General features: G+C 37.5%; 1 protein-coding gene across 1 annotated transcript in view; it reads right to left on the bottom strand.

Annotated features, from left to right (window-relative positions):
* Nucleotides 1–23,199, bottom strand: part of LOC100598665 (coiled-coil domain-containing protein 144A-like) — a 47,770-nt gene that overhangs the window by 7,942 nt on the left and 16,629 nt on the right. The window contains exons 5-7 of the mRNA XM_030808354.1: nucleotides 18,739–18,920; nucleotides 18,050–18,178; nucleotides 15,352–16,311 (exon numbers count right to left, since the gene is read on the bottom strand). Of these exons, the coding sequence (XP_030664214.1) occupies nucleotides 15,352–16,311; nucleotides 18,050–18,178; nucleotides 18,739–18,920 (1,271 nt within the window). The remainder of the gene's footprint in view (nucleotides 1–15,351; nucleotides 16,312–18,049; nucleotides 18,179–18,738; nucleotides 18,921–23,199) is intronic.

Here is a 23,199-nt window from a genome sequence, read left to right as displayed (position 1 = left end):
ACTGTTGGAGAAAATGGTAAATTCATTCAGCCACTGTGGAAAGCAGTTTGGAGATTTCTCTCATGGAACTAAAAATAGAACTGCCATTCAACCCAGCAATCCCATTAGTGGGTTAAATACCTATTCCCCCCCCGCCCCCAAAAATCATTCTACCAAAAAGACACATGCACCCATATATTCACTGCAGCACTATTCACAGTAGCAAAGATATAGAATCAAGCCAGAAGCTCATCAATCATGCATTGGATTAAGAAAATGTAGCACATATACAATATGGAAGACTATGCAGCTATAAAAAGAACAAAATACTGTCCTTTGCAGCAACATGGATGCAGCTGGTGGGCATTAGCCTAAGCAAACTGATGCAGAAACAGATAACTAAATACTACATGTTCTCACTTTTAAGTGGGAGCTAAACATTGGGTACACATGGACATAAAGACGGAAGCAATAGACACTGGGGACTGACTATAAGGGGAATTGGGTTGGGACAATGGTTGAAAAATGACATGCCAGGTACTATGCTCACTACCTGGGTGATAGGTTCAATTGCACCCTAAACCTAAGCATTATGCAATATACCTTTGTAACAAACCTGCACATGTACCCCCTGAATCTAAAATAAAAGTTAAGAGAATAAATAAGATAAAAATAAAATGCCCTTTATAGCTTGCAACAAAAAAACACCAATAACATTCTTCACAGAAATGGAAAAAACAATCCTAAAATTCATATGGAACCACAAAAAAGCTAGACTATACAAGCCAAGCCTGAGGGAAAAGAACAAAGCTGGAGGCATCACTCTACCTGACTTCAAAATATATTACAAGGTTACAGTAACCAAAAGAGCATGGTCTCGGTATAAAAATAGAAAATTAAACCAATGGAACAGAATAGAGAACCCAGAAATAAATCCACATATTTACTAAATGACATCTGAATTTCAACAAAAGTGTCAAGAATATACACTGGGGAAGGAACCCTCTCTTCAACAAATGGGGCTGGGAAAACTGGATATCTGTAAAAAGAAGAATGAAACCAGGTCCCTATCTTTCACCATATACGAAAATAAACTCAAAATGGATTAAAGACTTAAACATGAGATCCAAAATTATAAAACTACTACAAGAAAATATAGGGAAAATGCTTCAGGACATCCGTCAATGCAAAGATTTTATAGCTAAGTTATCACAGGCATATGCCAAAAAAAAGCACAGGCATAAAAACAAAAACAGGTAAGTGAGGCTATATTAAAATTAAGTTTCTTCACAGCAAAGGAAACGACCAACAGAGTGAAAAAAACTACCAACAATCTGTAGACTGGGAGACAATATTTACAAATCGATTCATCTGAGAAAGGTCCAATATCTAGACTATACTGGGAATTCAAACAACTCAACAGTAAAAAATACTTAGTAATCCCCCTAAAATGTGGACAAAGAATTTAAATAGACATTTCTAAAAAGAAGATGTACAAATGGCCACAAATATATGGAAAAGTGCTGAACATCACTAACAGGAAAATGGAAATAAAATCCCAAATGAGATATCGTCTCACCACAGAATGGCTACTATCAAAAACAAAGAAACAAACAATGACAACAAAACGAACAAAAAACCCAAAAAGTAAAAAATCCTGGTGAGGTTGGGGAGGAAAACAAAACTCTTACGCACTCGTGGAGGGAATGTAAACTAGTATAGCCATGGAAGTTTGTTAAAAAACTAAAAATAGAAGTGTCATATGATCCACCAATCCCACTACTGAGTATTTATCCAAAAGAAAGAAAATCAGTATATCATCAGTATCCCCACGTCTGTTGCAGCATTATTCACAACAACCAAGATATAGAAACAACCTAAATGTTCATCAACAGATGAATGAGGTTAGTGAGTTAAAAAAATATGGTATATGTACACAATGGAATACTATTCAGCCATAAAAAAGAATAAAATTATGTCATTTACAGTAACATAGATGAGGACATTAAGTGACATTAAATGAAATAATTCAGGCGCAGAAAAATAACTACTGTATGTTCTCACACATGTGGGAGCTAAACTTTTTTTTAAAAAGTTAAAAAAGGATTCAATTTTCATTTCCACTTTCATTCATGGAAGTAGAGAGTAGAATTGTTGGTATTAGAGGCTGAGAAAAGTAAAGGGGAGTGGAAGATGGGGATAGGTTGGTTAATGGATACAAAATTATAGCTACATAGGAAGAATGAATTCTAGTGTTCTGCTGCATTGTAGGGTGAATATGGTTAACTAATTTTTTTTGTTTTTTAGTCGGAGTCTACTCTGTCACCCAGGCTGGCATGCAGTGGTGCAATCTTAGCTTACTGCAATCTCCACCTCCAGGGTTCAAGCCATTCTCCTGCCTCAGCCTCCCAAACAGCTGGGATTACAGGTGTGTGCCACTATGCCTGGCTTGGTTAACTAATATTTTTAAAAAGCTAGAGGAGAGGATTTTGAAAGTTCACAACACAAAGAAATGCTAAATGTTTGAGGTGATGGATATATTAATTAGCCTGATTTGACCATTATACATTGTTTACACATATCAAAAATATCACTGTATATACCATAAATATGTACAATTATACAGGTCCACAAAAAAATAAAAGGAAGCCAGGTGTGAAGTCATGTGCCTGTGTTCTCAGCTACTTGGGAGGCAGAGGCAGGAAGAATTCTTCAGCCATGGAAGTCAAGGCCAGCCTGGGCAACATAGCAAGACACCATGTCTAAAAATATAAATACATAAATAAAAATAAAAGCAAAATCATTCATCCTATACATAGACTATGGGTGAAACTTAGTGACTTGTTTCTAATGAACAGAATGTGTTAAAAATGATAACCACGTGGCTTCCAACATTACGTTAGAAGAGGCTCTCTACCACAGACTGCTCATCCTTGGAACCCAGTCCCCGTGTTGTGAGGAAGCTTGGGCCACAAAGAGAGCCTAGGATTTCCAGTGTAGATATTTGGGCATCCTGCCCCAACTAAAGTTCCAACCAACAGCCACCATCAGCAACAGACATCTTAGTGAACAAACCTTCAGATGATTCCAGTCCCTCAGCCTTTGATTTATCCCAAGTGAAGCTTAAGGGAGCAGAGGCAAGCTGTCTGGCCAAAGTTTTCCCAAACCACAGATTGGTGAACTAAATGAATGTTGTTCTAAGTCACTCAACTTTGGATAATTTGTTAGGAAAAAATAACCAGAAAAATAAATTTAAACAAGGAGACAATAAGAAATAGAACATCCCCGGTAGAAATTAGTCTCCTTTAAAGTAAGATCTAACAAATGTTGAGGTTAATTTATTAATGACAACTCTAACGGGAAGCAGCAGACAACCAGGAGAAAGATGTAAGTACTGCAGAGGAACTTTAGAAAAAGTTCCTTTCCATCACACACCAGGGCCTGTTGTCGGGTGGGGGGAAGGGGGAGGGATAGCATTAGGAGATATACCTAATGTAAATGACGAGTTAATGGGTGCAGCACACCAACATGGTACATGTATACATATGTAACAAACCTGCACATTGTGCACATGTACTCTAGAACTTAAAGTATAATAAAAATATATATATAAAAGAAAAAAAAAAGAAAAAGTTCCTTTCTATTACAAATTCTGATGACTAAGCCAGTGAGGCTTTTAGAATTTGTCCCCCAAGTTATGAAATAAGGAAGATGAGGAAGGAAGGAGATATATAATTTGAAGTATAAAGAAGTTGAAAAAACTAGAAATATTTAATTAATAACCAAAAATCAGACATTGTATCTGATTTCAATGAACTGAAATTCTACAAGTGATAAGCAGCTTTGGATATTTATTAATCAATCTAGGATTCAATTTTCATTTCCATTTCCTCAATGAGGAAATAAAAAAATATTATGGAATCAATGTTAACAATCTCTGAAGTAAAACAAATGTAGTGTCCTTTGAGTGTCAAGCTATTAAATGCAATTTCCCCTTTACCTTACTTCAAGCTCATTTGTATGGAGAAGTGAAGAGCATCTTATCTTTATGTTGTACCAAAATGCTTCTCCATATCATACAAATTGACTCTGAAATTTTGAAATTCATACAACCAATTCGACTACTTGTTTCTGATAAATGCCTGGACATGACCTGATTTCAGCTGCTGCACTCCTGGAAGTTGTTCTTTGAATGGGTTGAAGTATTTATTCAATGAATGATGTACTGAGTTATAAAAGCATAGCTATGCATCGTTATTTAAGCAAAAGGAGGTAAATGCAGGGAACTCTGGTTTCTGAGAATGTAGGATCTGTGCCAAGAAGAGGATTCAGCTCCAGGGGTGTACAAGAGAACCAGGTGCTGTGTAAAAAGAGGATCTAACTGTGAACTGCAAATGACGAATTAGCTCAATTTCCAATGAGGAAAGATGACAGCCTAGACTTCATCTTGCCCTTCACAGTTAGTTAAAATCTACACGTGATTCTATGACTTATAATGAGTTAATAAAACATAATGCAATAAATAGACAGAGTCAGCATATCCTGTGACCAAGATTTGATGGAAATGGGAGTGAAGACAGAGGCACTAGGTGAGAGACAAAAGGTATGACTGGAGAAAAAAAATAATGGGATCTATCTTTGTAAGCCTGACTCTCATCATGTCATGGAGTCAACAAGGCATAAGCTGGCCATACACTCCTTCAAGAAGCAAAAAGTGAAATTAAAGACATTCTACTACTTGAATTTCTATTCTTACATAAGACAACTGGTAATAAGCAACAGGACTGAATACGAGTTTTCCTAAAATGTGATTTGCTACTGGCATAAGGATAGACATAGCTCAATATATTAGAATTGAGAATCCAAAAACAAACCCACACTTTTATGGTCAACTGATTTTCAACACGGGTGTAAAAAGAATTAAATGAGAAATGAATAGATTTTTCAACAAATGGTGCTGGGACAACTGTATATCCACATGCAAAAGAATAAAGGTGGACTTCCACCAAATGTCATATGTAAAAGTAACAAAATAGAAGCATGAAATGTAAGAACCAAAACTATAAAATTGCTAGAAGAAAACATAGCCATAAATCTTTATGACTGCAAAAAAAAAAAAATTAACTGGACTTTATCAAAATGTGGAACTTCTGTGCTTGAACAGAGACCATCAAGAAAGTGAAAAGGAGGCTGGGCACGGTGGTTTACACCTGTAATCCCAACACTTTGGGTGGCCGAGGTTGGAGGATTGCTTGAGCTCAGGAGTTCAAAACCAGCCTGGACAACATAGTGAGACCTTCTCTCTACAATTTAAAATTATATAAGCTTTAAAAACATAATAAATTGGGCCGGGCGTGGTGGCTCCAGCCTGTAATCCCAGCACTTTGGGAGGCCGAGGCGGGCGGATCACGAGGTCAGGAGATCGAGACCATCCTGGCTAAAACAGTGAAATCCCGTCTCTACTAAAAATACAAAAAATTAGCCGGGCGTGTTGGCGGGCGCCTGTAGTCCCAGCTACTTGGAAGGCTGAGGCAGGAGAATTGCGTGAACCTGGGAGGCGGAGCTTGCAGTGAGCCGAGATCGCACCACTGCACTCCAGCCTGGGGGACAGAGCAAGACTCTGTCTCAAAAAAAGAAAAAACATAATAAATCATAAAAAAAATAAAAAGGAAAGCCATTGAAAATATTTGGAAACATATCTGATAAGGGACTTACACCTAGGGTGTTTAAAGAACTCTTAAAATTCAGAAAATTAGGATAACCCAGTTTTAATGTAGGCAAAGGATTTGAATAGACATTTCTCCAAAGAAGATATACAAATGGCTCATAAGCACATAAAAAGAGACTTAAAGTCATTCATCACTAGGGAAATGTGAATCAAAACCAGAATGAGGTACCACTTCATACCTCTAGGTTGGAATCATTTTTCAATAAAAAATATGAAAAATGTTGGCAGGGATATGGAGAAATTAGACCCTTATACAATGCTGATGGGAATGTAAAATGGTGCAACCACTTTGGAAAGCAGACTGGCAGCTCCTCAAAAGGTTAAGCATAAAGTTACCGTATGACCCAGAAATTCAACTCATATGTATATACCCAAGAGAAAGGAACACATATGCAAACACAAAAACTTGTACATAAAAGTTCACAGCAGCATGATTAATAATAGACAAAACATGGAAACAATCCAAAAGTCCATCATCTGATGAATGGCTAAATAAATGAGAGGTACGTCCATAAAGTGGAAAATTATTCAGCAATAAGATGAAATTAAATACTGATACATGTTACAACACAATGAACCTTAAAAATGTTGGGGGGGTGGAGCGAAGATGGCCGAATAGGAACAGCGCCAGTCTACAGCTCCCAGCGTGAGCGATGCAGAAGACGGGTGATTTCTGCATTTCCATCTGAGGTACTGCATTCATCTCACTAGGGAGTGCCAGACAGTGGGCGCAGGACAGAGGGTGCAGCGCACCATGCTCGAGCCGAAGCAGGGCGAGGCATTGCCTCACTCGGAAAGCACAAGGGGTCAGGGAGTTCCCTTTCCTAGTCAAAGAAAGGGGTGACAGATGGCACCTGGAAAATCGGGTCACTCCCACCCTAATACTGTGCTTTTCTGATGAGCTTAAAAAACAGCACACCAGGAGATTATATCCCACATCTGGCTCGGAAGGTCCTACGCCCACGGAGTCTCGCTGATTGCTAGCACAGCAGTCTGAGATTACACTGCAAGGTGGCAGCGAGGCTGGGGGAGGGGCGCCCACCATTGCCCAGGCTTGATTAGGTAAACAAAGCAGCTGGGAAGCTCGAACTGGGTGGAGCCCACCACAGCTCAAGGAGGCCTGTCTGCTTCTGCAGGCTCCACCTCTGGAGGCAAGGCACAGACAAACAAAAAGACAGCAGTAACCACTGCAGACTTAAATGTCCCTGTCTGACAGCTTTGAAGAGAGTAGTGGTTCTCCCAGCACACAGCTGGAGATCTGAGAACAGGCAGACTGCCTCCTCAAGTGGGACCCTGACCCCCAAGCAGCCTAACTGGGAGGCACTGCCCAGTAGGGGCAGACTGACACCTCACATGGCCGGGTACTCCTCTGAGACAAAACTTCCAGAGGAACGATCAGGCAGCAGCATTCACGGTTCACAAAAATCCGCTGTTCTGCAGCCACTGCTGCTGACACCCAGGCAAACAGGGTCTGGAGTGGACCTCTAGCAAACTCCAACAGACCTGCAGCTGAGGGTCCTGTCTGTTAGAAGGAAAACTAACAAACAGAAAGGACATCCACACCCAAAACCCATCTGTACATCACCATCATCAAAGACCAAAAGTAGATAAAACCACAAAGATAGGGAAAAAACAGAGCAGAAAAACTGGAAACTCTAAAAAGCAGAGCGCGCCTCTCCTCCTTCAAAGGAACGCAGTTCCTCACCAGCAATGGAACAAAGCTGGACGGAGAATGACCTTGACGAGTTGAGAGAAGAAGGCTTCAGACGATCAAACTACTCCGAGCTACAGGAGGAAATTAAGCCAAAGGCAAAGAAGTTAAAAACTTTGAAAAAGAATTAGAGGAATGTATAACTATAAAAACCAGTACAGAGAAGTGCTTAAAGGAGCTGATGGAGCTGAAAGCCAAGGCTCAAGAACTACGTGAAGAATGCAGAAGCATCAGGAGCCGATGTGATCAACTAGAAGAAAGGGTATCAGCGATGGAAGATGAAACGAAATGAAGCGAGAAGGGAGGTCTAGACAAAAAAGAATAAAAAGAAATGAACAAAGCCTCCAAGAAATATGGGACTATGTGAAAAGACCAAATCTACATCTGATTGGTGTACCTGAAAGTGACGGGGAGAATGGAACCAAGTTGGAAAACACTCTGCAGGATATTATCCAGGAGAACTTCCCCAATCTAGTAAGGCAGGCCAACATTCAGATTCAGGAAATACAGAGACCACCACAAAGATACTCCTCGAGAAGAGCAACTCCAAGACACATAACTGTCAGATTCACCAAAGTTGAAATGAAGGAAAAAATGTTAAGGGCAGCCAGAGAGAAAGGTCGGGTTACCCACAAAGGGAAGCCCATCAGACTAACGGCGGATCTCTCGGCAGAAACTCTACAACCAGAAGAGAGTGGGGGCCAATATTCAACATCTTAAAGAAAAGAATTTTCAACCCAGAATTTCATATCCAGCCAAACTAAGCTTCATCAGTGAAGGAGAAATAAAATACTTTACAGGCAAGCAAATGCTGAGAGATTTTGTCACCACCAGGCCTGCCTTACAAGAGCTCCTGAAGGAAGCACTAAACATGGAAAGGAACAACCAGTACCAGCCACTGCAAAATCATGCCAAATTGTAAAGACCATCAAGGCTAGGAAGAAACTGCATCAACTAACGAGCAAAATAACCAGCTAACATCATAATGACAGGATCAAATTCACACATAAAAATATTAAGTTTAAATGTAAATGGATTAAATGCTCCAATTAAAAGACACAGACTGGCAAACTGGATAAAGAGTCAAGACCCATCAGTGTGCTGTATTCAGGAAACCCATCTCACGTGCAGAGACACACATAGGCTCAAAATAAAAGGATGGAGGAAGATCCACCAAGCAAATGGAAAACAAAAAAGGCAGGGGTTACAATCCTAGTCTCTGAAAAAACAGACTTTAAACCAACAAACATCAAAAGAGACAAAGAAGGCCATTACATAATGGTAAAGGGATCAATTCAACAACAAGAGCTAACTATCCTAAATATATATGCACCCAACACAGGAGCACCCAGATTCATAAAGCAAGTCCTCAGTGACCTACAAAGAGACTTAGACTCCCACACAATAATAATGGGAGGCTTTAACACCCCACTGTCAACATTAGACAGATCAACAAGACAGAAAGTTAACAAGGATACCCAGGAATTGAATTGAGCTCTGCACCAAGTGGACCTAACAGACATCTACAGAACTCTCCACCCCAAATCAACAGAATATACATTTTTTTCAGCACCACACCACACCTATTCCAAAATTGACCACATAGTTGGAAGTAAAGCTCTCCTCGCCAAATGTAAAAGAAAATAAATTATAACAAACTGTCTCTCAGACCACAGTGCAATCAAACTAGAACTCAGGATTAAGAAACTCACTCAAAACCGCTCAACTACATGGAAACTGAACAACCTGCTCCTCAATGACTACTGGGTACATAACAAAATGAAGGTGGAAATAAAGATGTTCTTTGAAATCAATGAGAACAAAGACACAACATACCAGAATCTCTGGGACACATTCAAAGCAGTGTGTAGAGGGAAATTTGTAGCACTAAATGCCCACAAGAGAAAGCAGAAAAGATCCAAAAGTGACACCCTAACATCACAATTAAAAGAACTAGAAAAGCAAGAGCAAACACATTCAAAAGCTAGCAGAAGGCTAGAAATAACCAAAATCAGAGCAGAACTGAAAGAAATAGAGACACAAAAAAACTCTTCAAAAAATGAATGAATCCAGGAGCTGGTTTTTGGAAAAGATCAACAAAATTGATAGACTGCTAGCAAGACTAATAAAGAAGAAAAGAGAGAAGAATCAAATAGATGGAATAAAAAATGATAAAGGGGATATCGCCACTGATCCCACAGAAATACAAACTACCATCAGAGAATACTACAAACACCTCTACGCAATAAACTAGAAAATCTAGAAGAAATGGATAAATTCCTCGACACATACACCCTCCCAAGACTAAACCAGGAAGAAGTTGAATCTCTGAATAGATCAATAACAGGCTCTGAAATTGTGGCAATTATCAATAGCTTACCAACCAAAAGGAGTCCAGGACCAGATGGATTCACAGCTGAATTCTACCAGAGGTACAAGGAGGAACTGGTACCATTCCTTCTGAAACTATTCCAATCGATAGAAAAAGATGGAATCCTCCCTAACTCATTGTATGAGGCCAGCATCACCCTGATACCAAAGCCGGGCAAAGACACAATCAAAAAAGAGAATTTTAGACCAATATCCTTCATGAACATTGATGCAAAAATCCTCAGTAAAATACTGCCAAACCAAATCCAGCAGCACATCAAAAAGCTTATCCACCATGATCAAGTGGGCTTCATCCCTGGGATGCAAGGCTGGTTCAACATATGCAAATCAATAAATGTAATCCAGCATATAAACAGAACCAAAGATAAAAACCACGATTATCTCAACAGATGCAGAAAAGGCCTTTGACAAAATTCAACAACGCTTCATGCTAAAAACTCTCAATAAATTAGGTATTGATGGAACGTATCTCAAAATAATAAGAGCTAGCTATGACAAACCCACAGCCAATATTATACTGAATGGGCAAAAACTGGAAGCATTCTCTTTGAAAACTGGCACAAGACAGGGATGCCCTCTCTCACCACTCCTATTCAACATAGTGTTGGAAGTTCTGGCCAGGGCAATCAGGCAGGAGAAGGAAATAAAGGGTATTCAATTAGGAAAAGAGGAAGTCAAATTGTCCCTGTTTGCAGATGACATGATTGTATATCTAGAAAACCCCATTGTCTCAGCCCAAAATCTTCTTAAGCTGATAAGCAACTTCAGCAAAATCTCAGGATACAAAATCAATGTACAAAAATCACAAGCATTCTTATACACCAATAACGGACAGAGAGCCAAATCATGAGTGAACTACCATTCACAATTGCTTCAAAGAGAATAAAATACCTAGGAATCAAACTTACAAGGGACGTGAAGGACCTCTTCAAGGAGAACTACAAACCACTGCTCAGTGAAATAAAATAGGATACAAACAAATGGAAGAACATTCCATGCTCATGGGTTGGAAGAATCAATATCGTGAAAATGGCCATACTGCCCAAGGTAATTTATAGATTCAATGCCATCCCCATCAAGCTACCAATGACTTTCTTCACAAAATTGGAAAAAACTATTTAAAGTTCATATGGAACCAAAAAAGAGCCCGCATCACCAAGTCAATCCTAAGCCAAAAGAACAAAGCTGGAGGCATCATGCTACCAGACTTCAAACTATACTACAAGGCTACAGTAACCAAAACAGCATGGTACTGGTACCAAAACAGAGATATAGATCAATGGAACATAACAGAGCCCTCAGAAGTAATGCCACGTATCTACAACTATCTGATCTTTGACAAACCTGACAAAAACAAGCAATGGGGAAAGGATTCCCTCTTTAATAAATGGTGCTGGGAAAACTGGCTAGCCATATGTAGAAAGCTGAAACTGGATCCCTTCCCTACACCTCAGACAAAAATTAATTCAAGATGGATTAAAGACTTAAATGTTAGACCTAAAACCATAAAAACCCTAGAAGAAAACCTAGGCATTACCATTCAGGACACAGGCATGGGCAAGGACTTCATGTCTAAAACACCAAAAGCAATGGCAACAAAAGCCAGAATTGACAAATGGGATCTAATTAAACTAAAGAGCTTCTGCACAGCAAAAGAAACTACCATCAGAGTGAACAGGCAGCCTACAAAATGGGAGAAAATTTTTGCAACCTACTCATCTGACAAAGGGCTAATATCCAGAATCTACAATGAACTCAAAGAAATTTACAAGAAAAAAACAAACAAACCCATCAAAAAGTGGGTGAAGGACATGAACAGGCACTTCTCAAAAGAAGACGTTTATGCAGCCAAAAAACACATGAAAAAATGCTCATCATCACTGGCCATCAGAGAAATGCAAATCAAAACCATAATGAGGTACCGTCTCACACCAGTTAGAATGGCCATCATTAAAAAATCAGGAAACAACAGGTGCTGGAGAGGATGTGGAGAAATAGGAACACTTTTACACTGTTGGTGGGACTGTAAACTAGTTCAACCATTGTGGAAGTCAGTGTGGCGATTCCTCAGGGATCTAGAACTAGAAATACCATTTGACCCAGCCATCCCATTACTGGGTATATACCCAAAGGACTATAAATCATGCTGCTATAAAGACACATGCACACGTATGTTTATTGCGGCACTATTCACAATAGCAAAGACTTGGAACCAACCCAAATGTCCAACAACGATAGACTGGATTAAGAAAATGTAGCACATATACCCCATGGAATACTATGCAGCCATAAAAAATGATGAGTTCATGTCCTTTATAGGGACATGGATGAAACTGGAAATCATCATTCTCAGTAAACTATTGCAAGGACAAAAAACCAAACACCACATGTTCTCACTCATAGGTGGGAATTGAACAATGAGAACACAAGGACACAGGAAGGTGAACATCACACTCCGGGGCCTGTTGTGGGGTGGGGGGAGGGATAGCATTAGGAGATACACCTAATGCTAAATGACGAGTTAATGGGTGCAGCACACCAACATGGCACATGGTTACATATGTAACAAACCTGCACATTGTGCACATGTACCCTAAAACTTAAAGGACAATAATAAAAAAAAAATGTTATGCTAAGTAAAAGAAGCCTGTCACAAAAGACCACCACATATTGTGTGATCCAATTGATATGTGGTGTCCAGAGTGGGCTAATCTATGGAAACAAAATAGATTGCTGGTTCTTTTCAGGGTCATGAAAATATCCTACAATTGATAATGGTGATGGTTACGCACTCTGTGAATATACTGAGACCATGAACTGTACACGTTCAATGGGTACACTGTATGATATGAGAAGTACATCTCAGTACAATTGTTTTTAAAAATTCAGTGGTAGAATCTAGATACATCTCTTAATTCTCTACTTTGGATGTACATACTATACATGATTTGTAAAAAAGCACAATATATTTAAAATGAAAGGAAAATGAAGGAAGTGCCTAACATTTCAAGTAGTTTGTAAATTAAAACATTTGCATTTTGGAGAACAGTACTATGACCTTTCTGTACAAGTTATCCTGATATTCATGAAATAAATATACACAGATTCTGTACCCATTCACAAAAGTAAAGATAAGAAATAAGACAATTTTCTGGAACGTTCTACCAAACATTATCCTACAATTTAATCTGGCTTGCCTCACCATGGCAATAGAGAAATCACTAAAAAATACCACTTCACAGAAAAAAAAAAGTCTCTCAGCTTCTGTGAGGAATACTGAATAATTACCAACTTTCCTAAGGATCTTTGGAAATGATTATTTTTAAAATGTATGTACTTATGAGAAGGACAGAATGAAAGCCAGAGGTTAAGAAACAAGTGCATTATAAAGATAATAAAACTGTAATAAAATGAATTATAATAAAAATACAAAAGAAAACTATCCACTGCGGCCGGGCGCGGTGGCTGACGCTTGTAATTCCAGCACTTTGGGAGGCCGAGGCGGGCGGATCACGAGGTCAGGAGATTGAGACCACGGTGAAACCCCGTCTCTACGAAAAAAAATACAAAAAATTAGCCGGGCGTGGTGGCGGGCGCCTGTAGTCCCAGCTACTCGGAAAGGCTGAGGCAGGAGAATGGCGTGAATCCGGGAGGTGGAGCTTGCAGTGAGCTGAGATTGCCCCACTGCACTCCAGCCTGAGCGACAGAGCAAGACTCCATCTCAAAAAAAAAAAAAGAAAAAAGAAAACTATCCACTGCAATTAGTATCCTAAAACATCTGACATTATTTCACCACCCATAGATTAACTGTTGACATGTTATGTTTCATACATACTTCACTTCTGATTTGACCCGATTTCTTCTTTGAATCCAGTGTATCATCTAAATTAATGTGGCAACGTGACGTAACCTCTGACATAGGTTGTTTTAGGGGATCGGTCCATTCTTGTTGGAGTTGTCTCATAACTACCTGTGAAGGTATTTTTGTTACTGATTTATAAATCACCTTATTATTAAATTATGGTACTAAGATTTAACTCTAACATATATACTTTGAAAAATATCAACACGTATATGATTCACCTTCTTTTCCTCATGTGTGCACATTCATGTTTATTACTGAATTCAGTTAAGGACACAGAAGGTGTTATCTTCCTGCCAAATCATTTTCTGTTAACTTAGGCAATAGATTCAGCCCACTATTCACTCTTCCCTGAAACATTCGCAATGCTTAACAAGCTACTGAAGTCTCAAAAAGAAATCGGTATGTGGGTGGGGCTGTTGGTGGTAAATCTCACACTGTGAAATGTTTTCCCTCTCTTCTGTTAGAAGCTCAAATCAACCTCAGAGTTCCTTGGATATTCAATTGCCTGCTCAGATCTTTTCTAAAGATTCCTATCTCAGAATACAAGTAAAATTCCAATGGCCTTTGAGGCCCTGGATAACCTGGCCTCTACCTCCCTCCTGACCTCAGCTCCTACAACTGTCTCACCTATTCAGTCCATTCCTGCTATATGTGGAATTCTGCCACATCTGAATTAGTTTGAAAATGGGACTCAATGCCAAACAAATAAATCACAAATAGCCACAATTACCTTTCTACTGGTCAAAGTTATATCCGAATGATAGGCAGTGAGCACTGAAATGAAAATTATGAGCAAATTCTTTGTAAAAACATTCAAAGTAAATTATAAATACCAGTGGTAAGATTAAATCTAACATGGCTTTTCTGAAATTCACATCTGTCCCAAATTATGATTTAATAAAAAGTAAATGCCTTTAGGCGGGGTGTGGGGGCTCAAGCCTGTAATCCCAGCACTTTGGGAGGCTGAGGCGGGCAGATCACCTGAGGTCAGGAGTTCGAGACCAGCCTGACCAACATGGCTAACCCCGTCTCTACTAAAAATACAAAAATTACCGAGCAAGACTCCATCTCAAAAAAAAAAAACTAAATGCCTTTAAAGAATTGAGAGGTCATAAAAAGTAATTTGAGACTGAAATCATCTCAGATTTAAGTCAAATTGATATGAATAAAAATAAGATTATACCAACTTAAATATATTACAAAACTACTTTAGAAAAAGTACTATGAGATACAGCAGTATTACTTCAGTTCACCTGGGAAATCTGGAATTAATGGTCAAAGTAACCCTCCTCACTGAATCTTAATTTCAAAATACTCATGTCAGGTATGAGCATTTCTGTTTATCTGCTTCATCATGGTCTTAAAACCTGGCCACATAAAGGCATTGCAAGATCATTTCAGCAGCATAAGGCTACATTATGAATATTAGTCTGTACCTATTAACACTGTAACTGATTTTAAAATTTCATAGGTGACACAATTTCTTTACGCAAATTAAAGCATGTTTCAGGTTTAACTTCTTTTTCACTCGTACATTTCTAGGCTGATATAGCAAATACATTTATGTTCTATATATTTTTATATTCAACTAGATACAACATTTAGCCATAACCAAATATTACTTTACATTTTCTTTCAGGAAGGTTGAAAAATATTTTATCTTTCTTAATACTTAACTTTTCTTTCTGCTTTCTCTTTCTCACATTGATCCATTCTTTCTTTTAAATGATTATATTCATCCATCAGCCCCTTGTTCTTCTCTTGTAGTGAAAGAATCTGCTTTTCACTCTCAGCTTGAAGATTTGGGGCAAAAGTATGAAATTGGTCTTGGATAGTACTGACTGTCTTTTCTTGACTGTTAGCTTTCTTGTGAGCATCATAAAGTTGCTGCTGAAGCAACGTATTTTCACTTTGTAGTTGAGATAATCTCTCCTCTACAGATTCCTGCTTTGCAATGTATTTCTTCAGTTTGCTTTGTTCAATTTGGTTCATTTGTTCAATTTCTTTCTTCTCACACTGTGTTTGACTGAGGTCTCTTTGCAAACATTCCAAAATCAAACTCTTTCTTTCAACAGCATCTCTTTTGTTATGGAGCTGAATTTGTAGGCTGTTGATTTTACTTTCAGCATTAGAAAGTCTTTCAGAAAGAATCTCATTCTTAGCTTGTAGGTCAGACATATCAACCTTTATTTTGTCCTGTAAACAAATCCACTCTTGTCTTGTTCTCTGGAAATCAAGTTGTAGTTTTAGGTCTCTTGATGTCTGACTTAGATCACAATCATGTAGGGCAGCAGCCAGTCTACAACGGTATGATTCCATTTCTATTTCCAGTCTTTCTTGGTTCTGTTTCTTGTTCTCCAGTTCAGAATTGAGTATTTTGTTCTCAGCTGTCAGATCATTCAGCTGTCCACTGTACAGGAGCATTGTTTTTGTTAACTCTTCCTCATTTAGTTTTATAATTTTTTGAAAGTTACCATTCTTTTCTTTTACAACCTTAATGTCTTCAAAATATTTCTTTTCTTTTTGCTGGTTCTGATTTTTTATTGTATCTATTTCCAGTCTCAGCAAGGCAATTTCTTCCTGCAACATGCAATTTTCATGCAAGAGATCCTTTTCTTTCTTATGCCTATGAGAAATATAAGAAAGGAAACATTTAGTAGCACTCAATAAAATGACATAGCATGATTTCCTCTGAAATTAAAGAATAACCTGAACATGTATACAATGAAAAGATTGCCGTAAGTGGATATCCAACTGAAAAAAAATATTGGATCGAAACTTCAAACCTCACAGAACATAAATTCCCAAAACTTCATAAATTTATTTAAAGACAATGAATCCATGAAAGTAAAAAATAAATGACTAGAGAATTTTTAAGCATCTCAGAATTGGAAAAGACTTTCCCTGAATTACAACAAACTCAAAGGCATAAAATAAAAGATTAATAAATTTGACTACATTAAAAAATTGGCTTTACACTCTGACATCTAACCTATACACCACCCTATAGTAAAAGCTGTAGCTTTGCATGTATCTGGACAGAGGAAGTTTCCCAACTTTCTTTAAGTTCTTTTTTTTTCCTGAGAATATTTTATAGCCATTTTGTTTTTCTAACATTTTTATTGTCAGTTATATAAGAATTACATTTATTCATAAATGCTAAATCTAAGCATTATATTAGGCTTTTTTTTTTTTTTTTCGAGACAGGGTCTCCACTCCAGTCAGGTTAGAGGGCAGTGGCACAATCAAGACTCACTGCAGATTTGGCCTCCCTGGCTCAGGTGATCCTCCCACTTCAGCCTCCTGGGTAGCTGAACTAGAGGTGCACGCCCCCACACCCAGCTAAATTTATTTGTACTTTTTGTAGAGATGGGGTTTTGCCATGCTGCCCAGGCTGGTCTGGAACTCCTGGGCTCAAGTGATCCACCCACCTCAGCCTCCCAAAGTGCTGGGATTACATGCATGAGCCACTGCACCTGGTCTTGTACCAAGCACTTGTACATACATCACTGAACTCATTTATATCACAATTCTGAAAGGAGAGGTCAAAAAATATGCAAGCTGCAAGATTTTCCCTAGGTCCTCTTACTTTACTTCTAGTGCTCCTCCACCAAATCACAATTATTTCTGTGTTGTAAATATATAAATATAAAAGAGCTTTTTATTTCAAAACACCAGTGGTAAAAAAGAAGTTACAGAGCTTTTCTTAGAAAATCATGAGATTATCTGCATTGCAATAACTTCTGTTTCCTCTTTATAATGTTTGAAACAGAAATAAGCATGAAACAGGAAAATACACTCAACTATTTTTCTAAGAACAAAATACTTATCAATAAATTATCACTAAGTTTATATTATGGCATACCATTGTTTTCAAAGCTCTTTGCACTGAAATGAGATGCTACTTGGAGCAAACTGTTACTCTCCTCAAAAGTAAGGAGAATGGCATCTGAAGTATGGCCTCTGAACTGGCTTTACATTTCATCTTTACTACCAATGGAAATAATAATGTAACCTCTCCATTAATATGTTAGGAAGATGAAATTATGTCTGAAAACTAGAACATCTATTGTTAAGTAGCAAGGGTTTTGAGACTGTGGGAAGATAATTCCCATGAAAAATAACAAATGTCTCTCCTTTGGATAAGGCCACTTTGAATGTCACTACTTGACTCTTGCAGACAAATGGAGTTGAATTCAGAACATGACTTTATCCAATGGGCCAAAAATACTAGAACCACTATCACCACCCTTAAATGTGTGTGTGTTTAGGGGTGTGGTTCAAAAATCCACTATACTTTCCAAGTTGCACAGAGTTGCTTTTTAAAAATATATTCACATACAAAAACATATTTGAAAATGACTAAAGAAAATACCTCAGAATTAATTTTCTTTTGAGCCATTTCTAGCTCCTTTTGTTTACTGGTCAGAATCTGGTCTTGTGATATTCTGGCATTCTGTTCTTCAGAAAGTTGCTTCTGGGCATCGTTTCGCTCCTGCACAACCTAGAGATAACATGGAGGTTTTGGTCTAACAGCACTGAAAAAGAAAGTCTAAAAGGTTAATTAAGGGCAGAGCCTGTCTTATCAAACGGTTAAAAGGAAGTAGCTTGTTAAAACACAAGAACTTTTATCCCTCAAGAATCACTCAAATCTTAATTGCATACATGACAGCTAAATATGTCAAAGAGGAAAAACAGTTCTTAAATACGGGAAGATACAGCATTGTGAAATAAAATTTCTTTCAAAACATTTAACTAGTGTCATTATAGTTTCAAAGCTATTTAGCCTGTATGTTAACATAAACAATGTGCAAATGAACATTTATGCTAGTGATTAAACTCAATTTATCCTCCATTCTGAAAACATAGACTAAGCATCTATTAGATACCAAGGTTTACAGTAAATAATTTTATCTATAAATGTCATAGTTCATTTTTAAGAGGAGATAACAGTTTTGGTTTGTTTTAAACCTAAATGATATACATGAAGCCAAAAAATTTATAAGTAATACTGATGAAAACATAAAGTTAGAAATATGAACTTTTCACCAAAGATTAATTTACCAGATCCAAGTTCTTTCTTACTGTCTTCAATTCCTTAACAAGTCTTCTCAGATTCCATTTAAGTCGCTGCTTTGTTTCAACCTCTTTCTCACATTCCTCTTCTTTTATTCTTAACCGTTCACTATCTTTATTATACAACGTATCGGCATTTCCTTTCTCCTCTTTTTCTTGTTTTAAGGCAAGTGTGCAGTTAAATATGGATTATATTAAAATGTGTTTTGTTAGAAAATAAAAAAGTTTATTTTGTGATCTGGCTCTTCCTATGTGGGTTTATTATCCTCATAGAAACTCCTATGCTCTTGTTCCCTTCTAGTTCTCATGTTTTTAATTTCTCACTTCCATCTCTTCCAAGGGGTATATATATTTGAGAGGTAGTGAGGAAAGAAACAGTCCATTAACTAGTAAGTTTCTGTTACTAATAGCCCTGGTAAATATTATGGGAAAGCATATTTGAAATTTTTCAGTAAAGTAACAAGTTGAAAATTACTTCTTTTTCACATGTTATGCAAGTTGAAAATTAGTTAATTAGAACAGATCATTTAGAGTTAGCTAATTTAAAAGAAGTTACTGTTTACAAATCAGTTTAGAAATTCACTAGAAATGCATTTTCATCTTCATGAAATATTGTATGTGTAGCCATAAAAATGATTTACAGTGGAAGATAACACCTTCAGATGTCATTCACACAACATGTATCTGCAGATTACTATAATCCAAAATTACTATAATCCAAGACTAGGCTAAGCTGTCTAATAACTGTTACCCCCATCCTTTTTATGTTTGTCTTTTTGATGACACTTTCAACTTATCTTCTTGATTCTTATGTATTTTATAAGCAATTTTAAAATCTCTTTTTGGAACAAGACAGGATCTAATATTCGTTATAAAAGTAAAGGATAATATGTGTTTCAACATTAAATTTGGAATTAATTTTATCTGCGTATGAGAGATATGGAATAAACTAATCATCAATTACTTTCCATTTTACTTCTCATTTCATGCATATTTAGAATAAAACTGGGAAGTCCCAGCCAGAGCAATCAGGTAAGAGAAAGAAATAAAGGGCATCCAAACTGGAAAAGAGAAAGTCAAACTATCTCTGTTTGCCTATGACATAATCTTTAAGCTTAGAAAACCCTAAAGACTCCTAGATTTGATCAATGAAATCAGTAAAAGTCTCAGGTTACAAAATTAATGTACACAAATCAGCAGCACTAGTAAACATCAAGAATGACCAAGGTGAGAATCATATCAAGAACCTAATCCCTTTTACAATAGCTGCAATAACAACAACAACAACAAAAACCTAGGAATATACTTAACCAAGGAGGTGAAAGATCTCTGCAAGGAGAACTAGAAAGCACTGCTGAAGGAAATCATAGATGACACAAACAAATGGAAATATGCCCTATGTTCCTAGATTAGAAGAATCAATATAGTGAAAATGACCATATTAACCAAAGCAATCTACAGATTCAATGCAATTCCTATCCACATACCACTGTCATTCTTCACAGAATTAGAGAAAGTACTCCTAAAACTCACAGGGAATCAAAAAGAGCCTGAACAGCCAAAGCAATCCCAAGCAAAAAGAACGAAGCCAGAGGCATCACATTACCAGATTTCAAACCATACGACAAGTCTAAAGTAATCAAAACAGCATGGTACTTGTATAAAAGTACATTCATAGACCAATGGAACAGAACAGCGAACCTAGAAATAAAGCCAAATATGTATAACCAACTGACCTTTCACAAAGCGTACAAAGACATAAACTGGGCAAAAAACACCCTATTCAATAAATGGTGTTGGGGAAATTGAATAGCCGCATGTAGAAGAATGAAACTGGATCCCTATCTCTCACCATATATAAAAATTAACTCAAGATGGATTAGGCCTAACATGGTGGTTCACATCTGTAATCCTGGTGCTTTGGGAGGCCAAGGCAGGAGAATGGCTTGAGCCCAGGAGTTTGAGACCAGCCTGGGCAACATAGTGGGACCTCATCTCTACCCCCCAAAAAATATATATATATATACACACACATATATATAACATATATTATTATATATTATATATAAACATATATATTATATTATATATAACATATTATAAATATATATAACATATATAATATAAATACATATTTTATATTATATATACTTATATATAACATATATATTTTATATGTTATATATACTTATATATAACATTATATATATTTTAATGTTATATATAAACATATTATATATAATATATATAACATTTTATATACACATATTTTTTTTTTTTTTTTTGAGACAGAGTCTCGCTCTGTTGCCCAGGCTGGAGTGCAGTGACATGATCTCAGCTCACTGCAACCTCTGCCTCCTGGGTTCAAGCGATTCTCCTGCCTCAGCCTCCTGAGTAGCTGGGAATACAGGCATGCGCCACCACACCCAGCTAATTTTTGTATTTTTAAGTAGAGATGGGGTTTCGTCATGTTGGTCAGGCTGGTCTTGAACTCCTAACCTCGTGATCTGCCTGCCTTGGCCTCCCAAACTGCTGGGATTACAGGTGTGAGCCACTGCGCCCAGCCCCAAAAAATATTTTTTTAATTAAAAAAGAGATGGATTAAAAACTTAAATCTATAATCTGAAACTACAAAAAAATCTGAAAGAAAGCCTAGAAAAAAACTCTTCTGGGCACTGGCCTATGCAAAGAATTTATGATGAAGACCCCAGAACTAAACGCAACAAAAAAGAAAATAAATAAATGGGACCTAATTAAATGAAAAGGCTAGCCTGGCACAGTGGCTCAGGCCTATAATCCCAGCACTTTGGGAGGCCGAGGTGGGCGAATCATCTGAGGTTGGGGGTTTGAGACCAGCCTGACCAACACGGAGAAATCTTGTCTCTACTAAAAATACAAAATTAGCCAGGCATGGTGGCACATGCCTTTAATCCCAGCTACTTGGGAGGCTGAGGCAGGAGAATCGCTTTAACCCAGGAGGCGGAGGTTGTGGTGAGCTGAGATCACACCATTGCACTCCAGCCTAGGCAACAAGAGTGAAAGTCTGTCTCAAAAAAAGAAAAGAAAAGGCTTCTGCACAATAAAAGAAATAATCAGAGTAAACAGACAACGTACAAAATAGGAGAAAATATTTGCAAACTATGCATCTGACAAAGGACAAACAAATCAGCAAGAAAAATAAAAACAACCCCATCAAAAAGTGCACAAATGACATGAACAGATATTTCTCAAAAGAAGATGCACAAATGGCCAACAAACATTATTTTAAAATGCTCAACATCACTAATATTCAGGGAAATGCAAACTAAAACAACAAGGAGATATCACCTTACTCCAGAATGCTCATTATTAAAAAGTCAAAAAACAATAGATGTTGGTGCAGATGTGGTGAAAAGGGAATGCTTATACACTGCTGGTGGGAATGTAAATTAGTACCACCTCTATGAAAAACAGTAGACAGATTTCTCAAAGAACTAAAATAGAGCTACCATTCAATCCAACAATCCCCTACTGGGTATCTACCCAAAGGAAAAGAAATCATTATATCAAAAAGACATCTGCAAACATATGTCTATTGCAGCACATTTCACAATTGCAGAGATATGGAATCAACCTAAGTGTCCATCAACTGATGAATGGAATAAATAATATGTGGTATATATATGCCATGGAGTACTACTCAGCCATAAGAAGAATGAAATAATGTCTTTTGCAGCAACTTGGAAAGGACTGGAGGCCATTATTCTAAGTGAACTAACTCAGGAATGGAAAGCCAAATAAAACCACATTCTCACTCATAATAGGGAGTTAAGCTATGGGTGCACAAATGCCGACAGAGTGCTATAATGGACATCGGAGAATCAGAAGTCGGGGAGTGTGGGAGGAGGGTGAGGGATGAGAAACTACCTACTGAGGTACAACGCGTACTACTCGGGTGATGGGCGCACTAAAATCCCAGACTTCACCACCATACAATTCATCTATTTAACCGAAAACCACTTGGGAGCCTAAATCTATGAAATTAAAAAAAAGTTTTCAAAAAGAATAAGACTGTATAAATATTTTAAAAATTACTTTGGGTGTAGAAAAGTGACCAGTTCATGCTCTGTTGGTTGAACTGTAAATTAACACAAACATTCTTGTGAAAAATTAAGAAATATTGATCGAAGGTCTTTTTAAAAAGTTCCTACATTTCAACCAAATAGTTCTATATTGGAGAATTTATTCAAAGTAAACAGTTTAGGAATGTAGAAAAAGATTTATATAAAAAAATGCTCTGGGCTGGGCATGATGGCTCACTCCTGTAATACTAACGATTTGGGAGGCCAAGGCAGAAGGAATGCTTGAGGTCGGGAGTTGGAGATGATCGTGAGCAACACAGTGAGACCCTGTCTCTACAAAACGCTTACGAAGCTAGCAAAGCATGGGAACGTGCACCTGGAGTCCCAA

Source organism: Nomascus leucogenys, unplaced genomic scaffold, assembly GCF_006542625.1.
Source record: "Nomascus leucogenys isolate Asia unplaced genomic scaffold, Asia_NLE_v1 Super-Scaffold_361, whole genome shotgun sequence".
In the NCBI taxonomy this organism is placed as follows: Eukaryota; Metazoa; Chordata; class Mammalia; order Primates; family Hylobatidae; genus Nomascus; species Nomascus leucogenys.
Note: the sequence above shows the minus strand (reverse complement) of the source record. Positions and strands in the feature narration are given on the sequence as shown.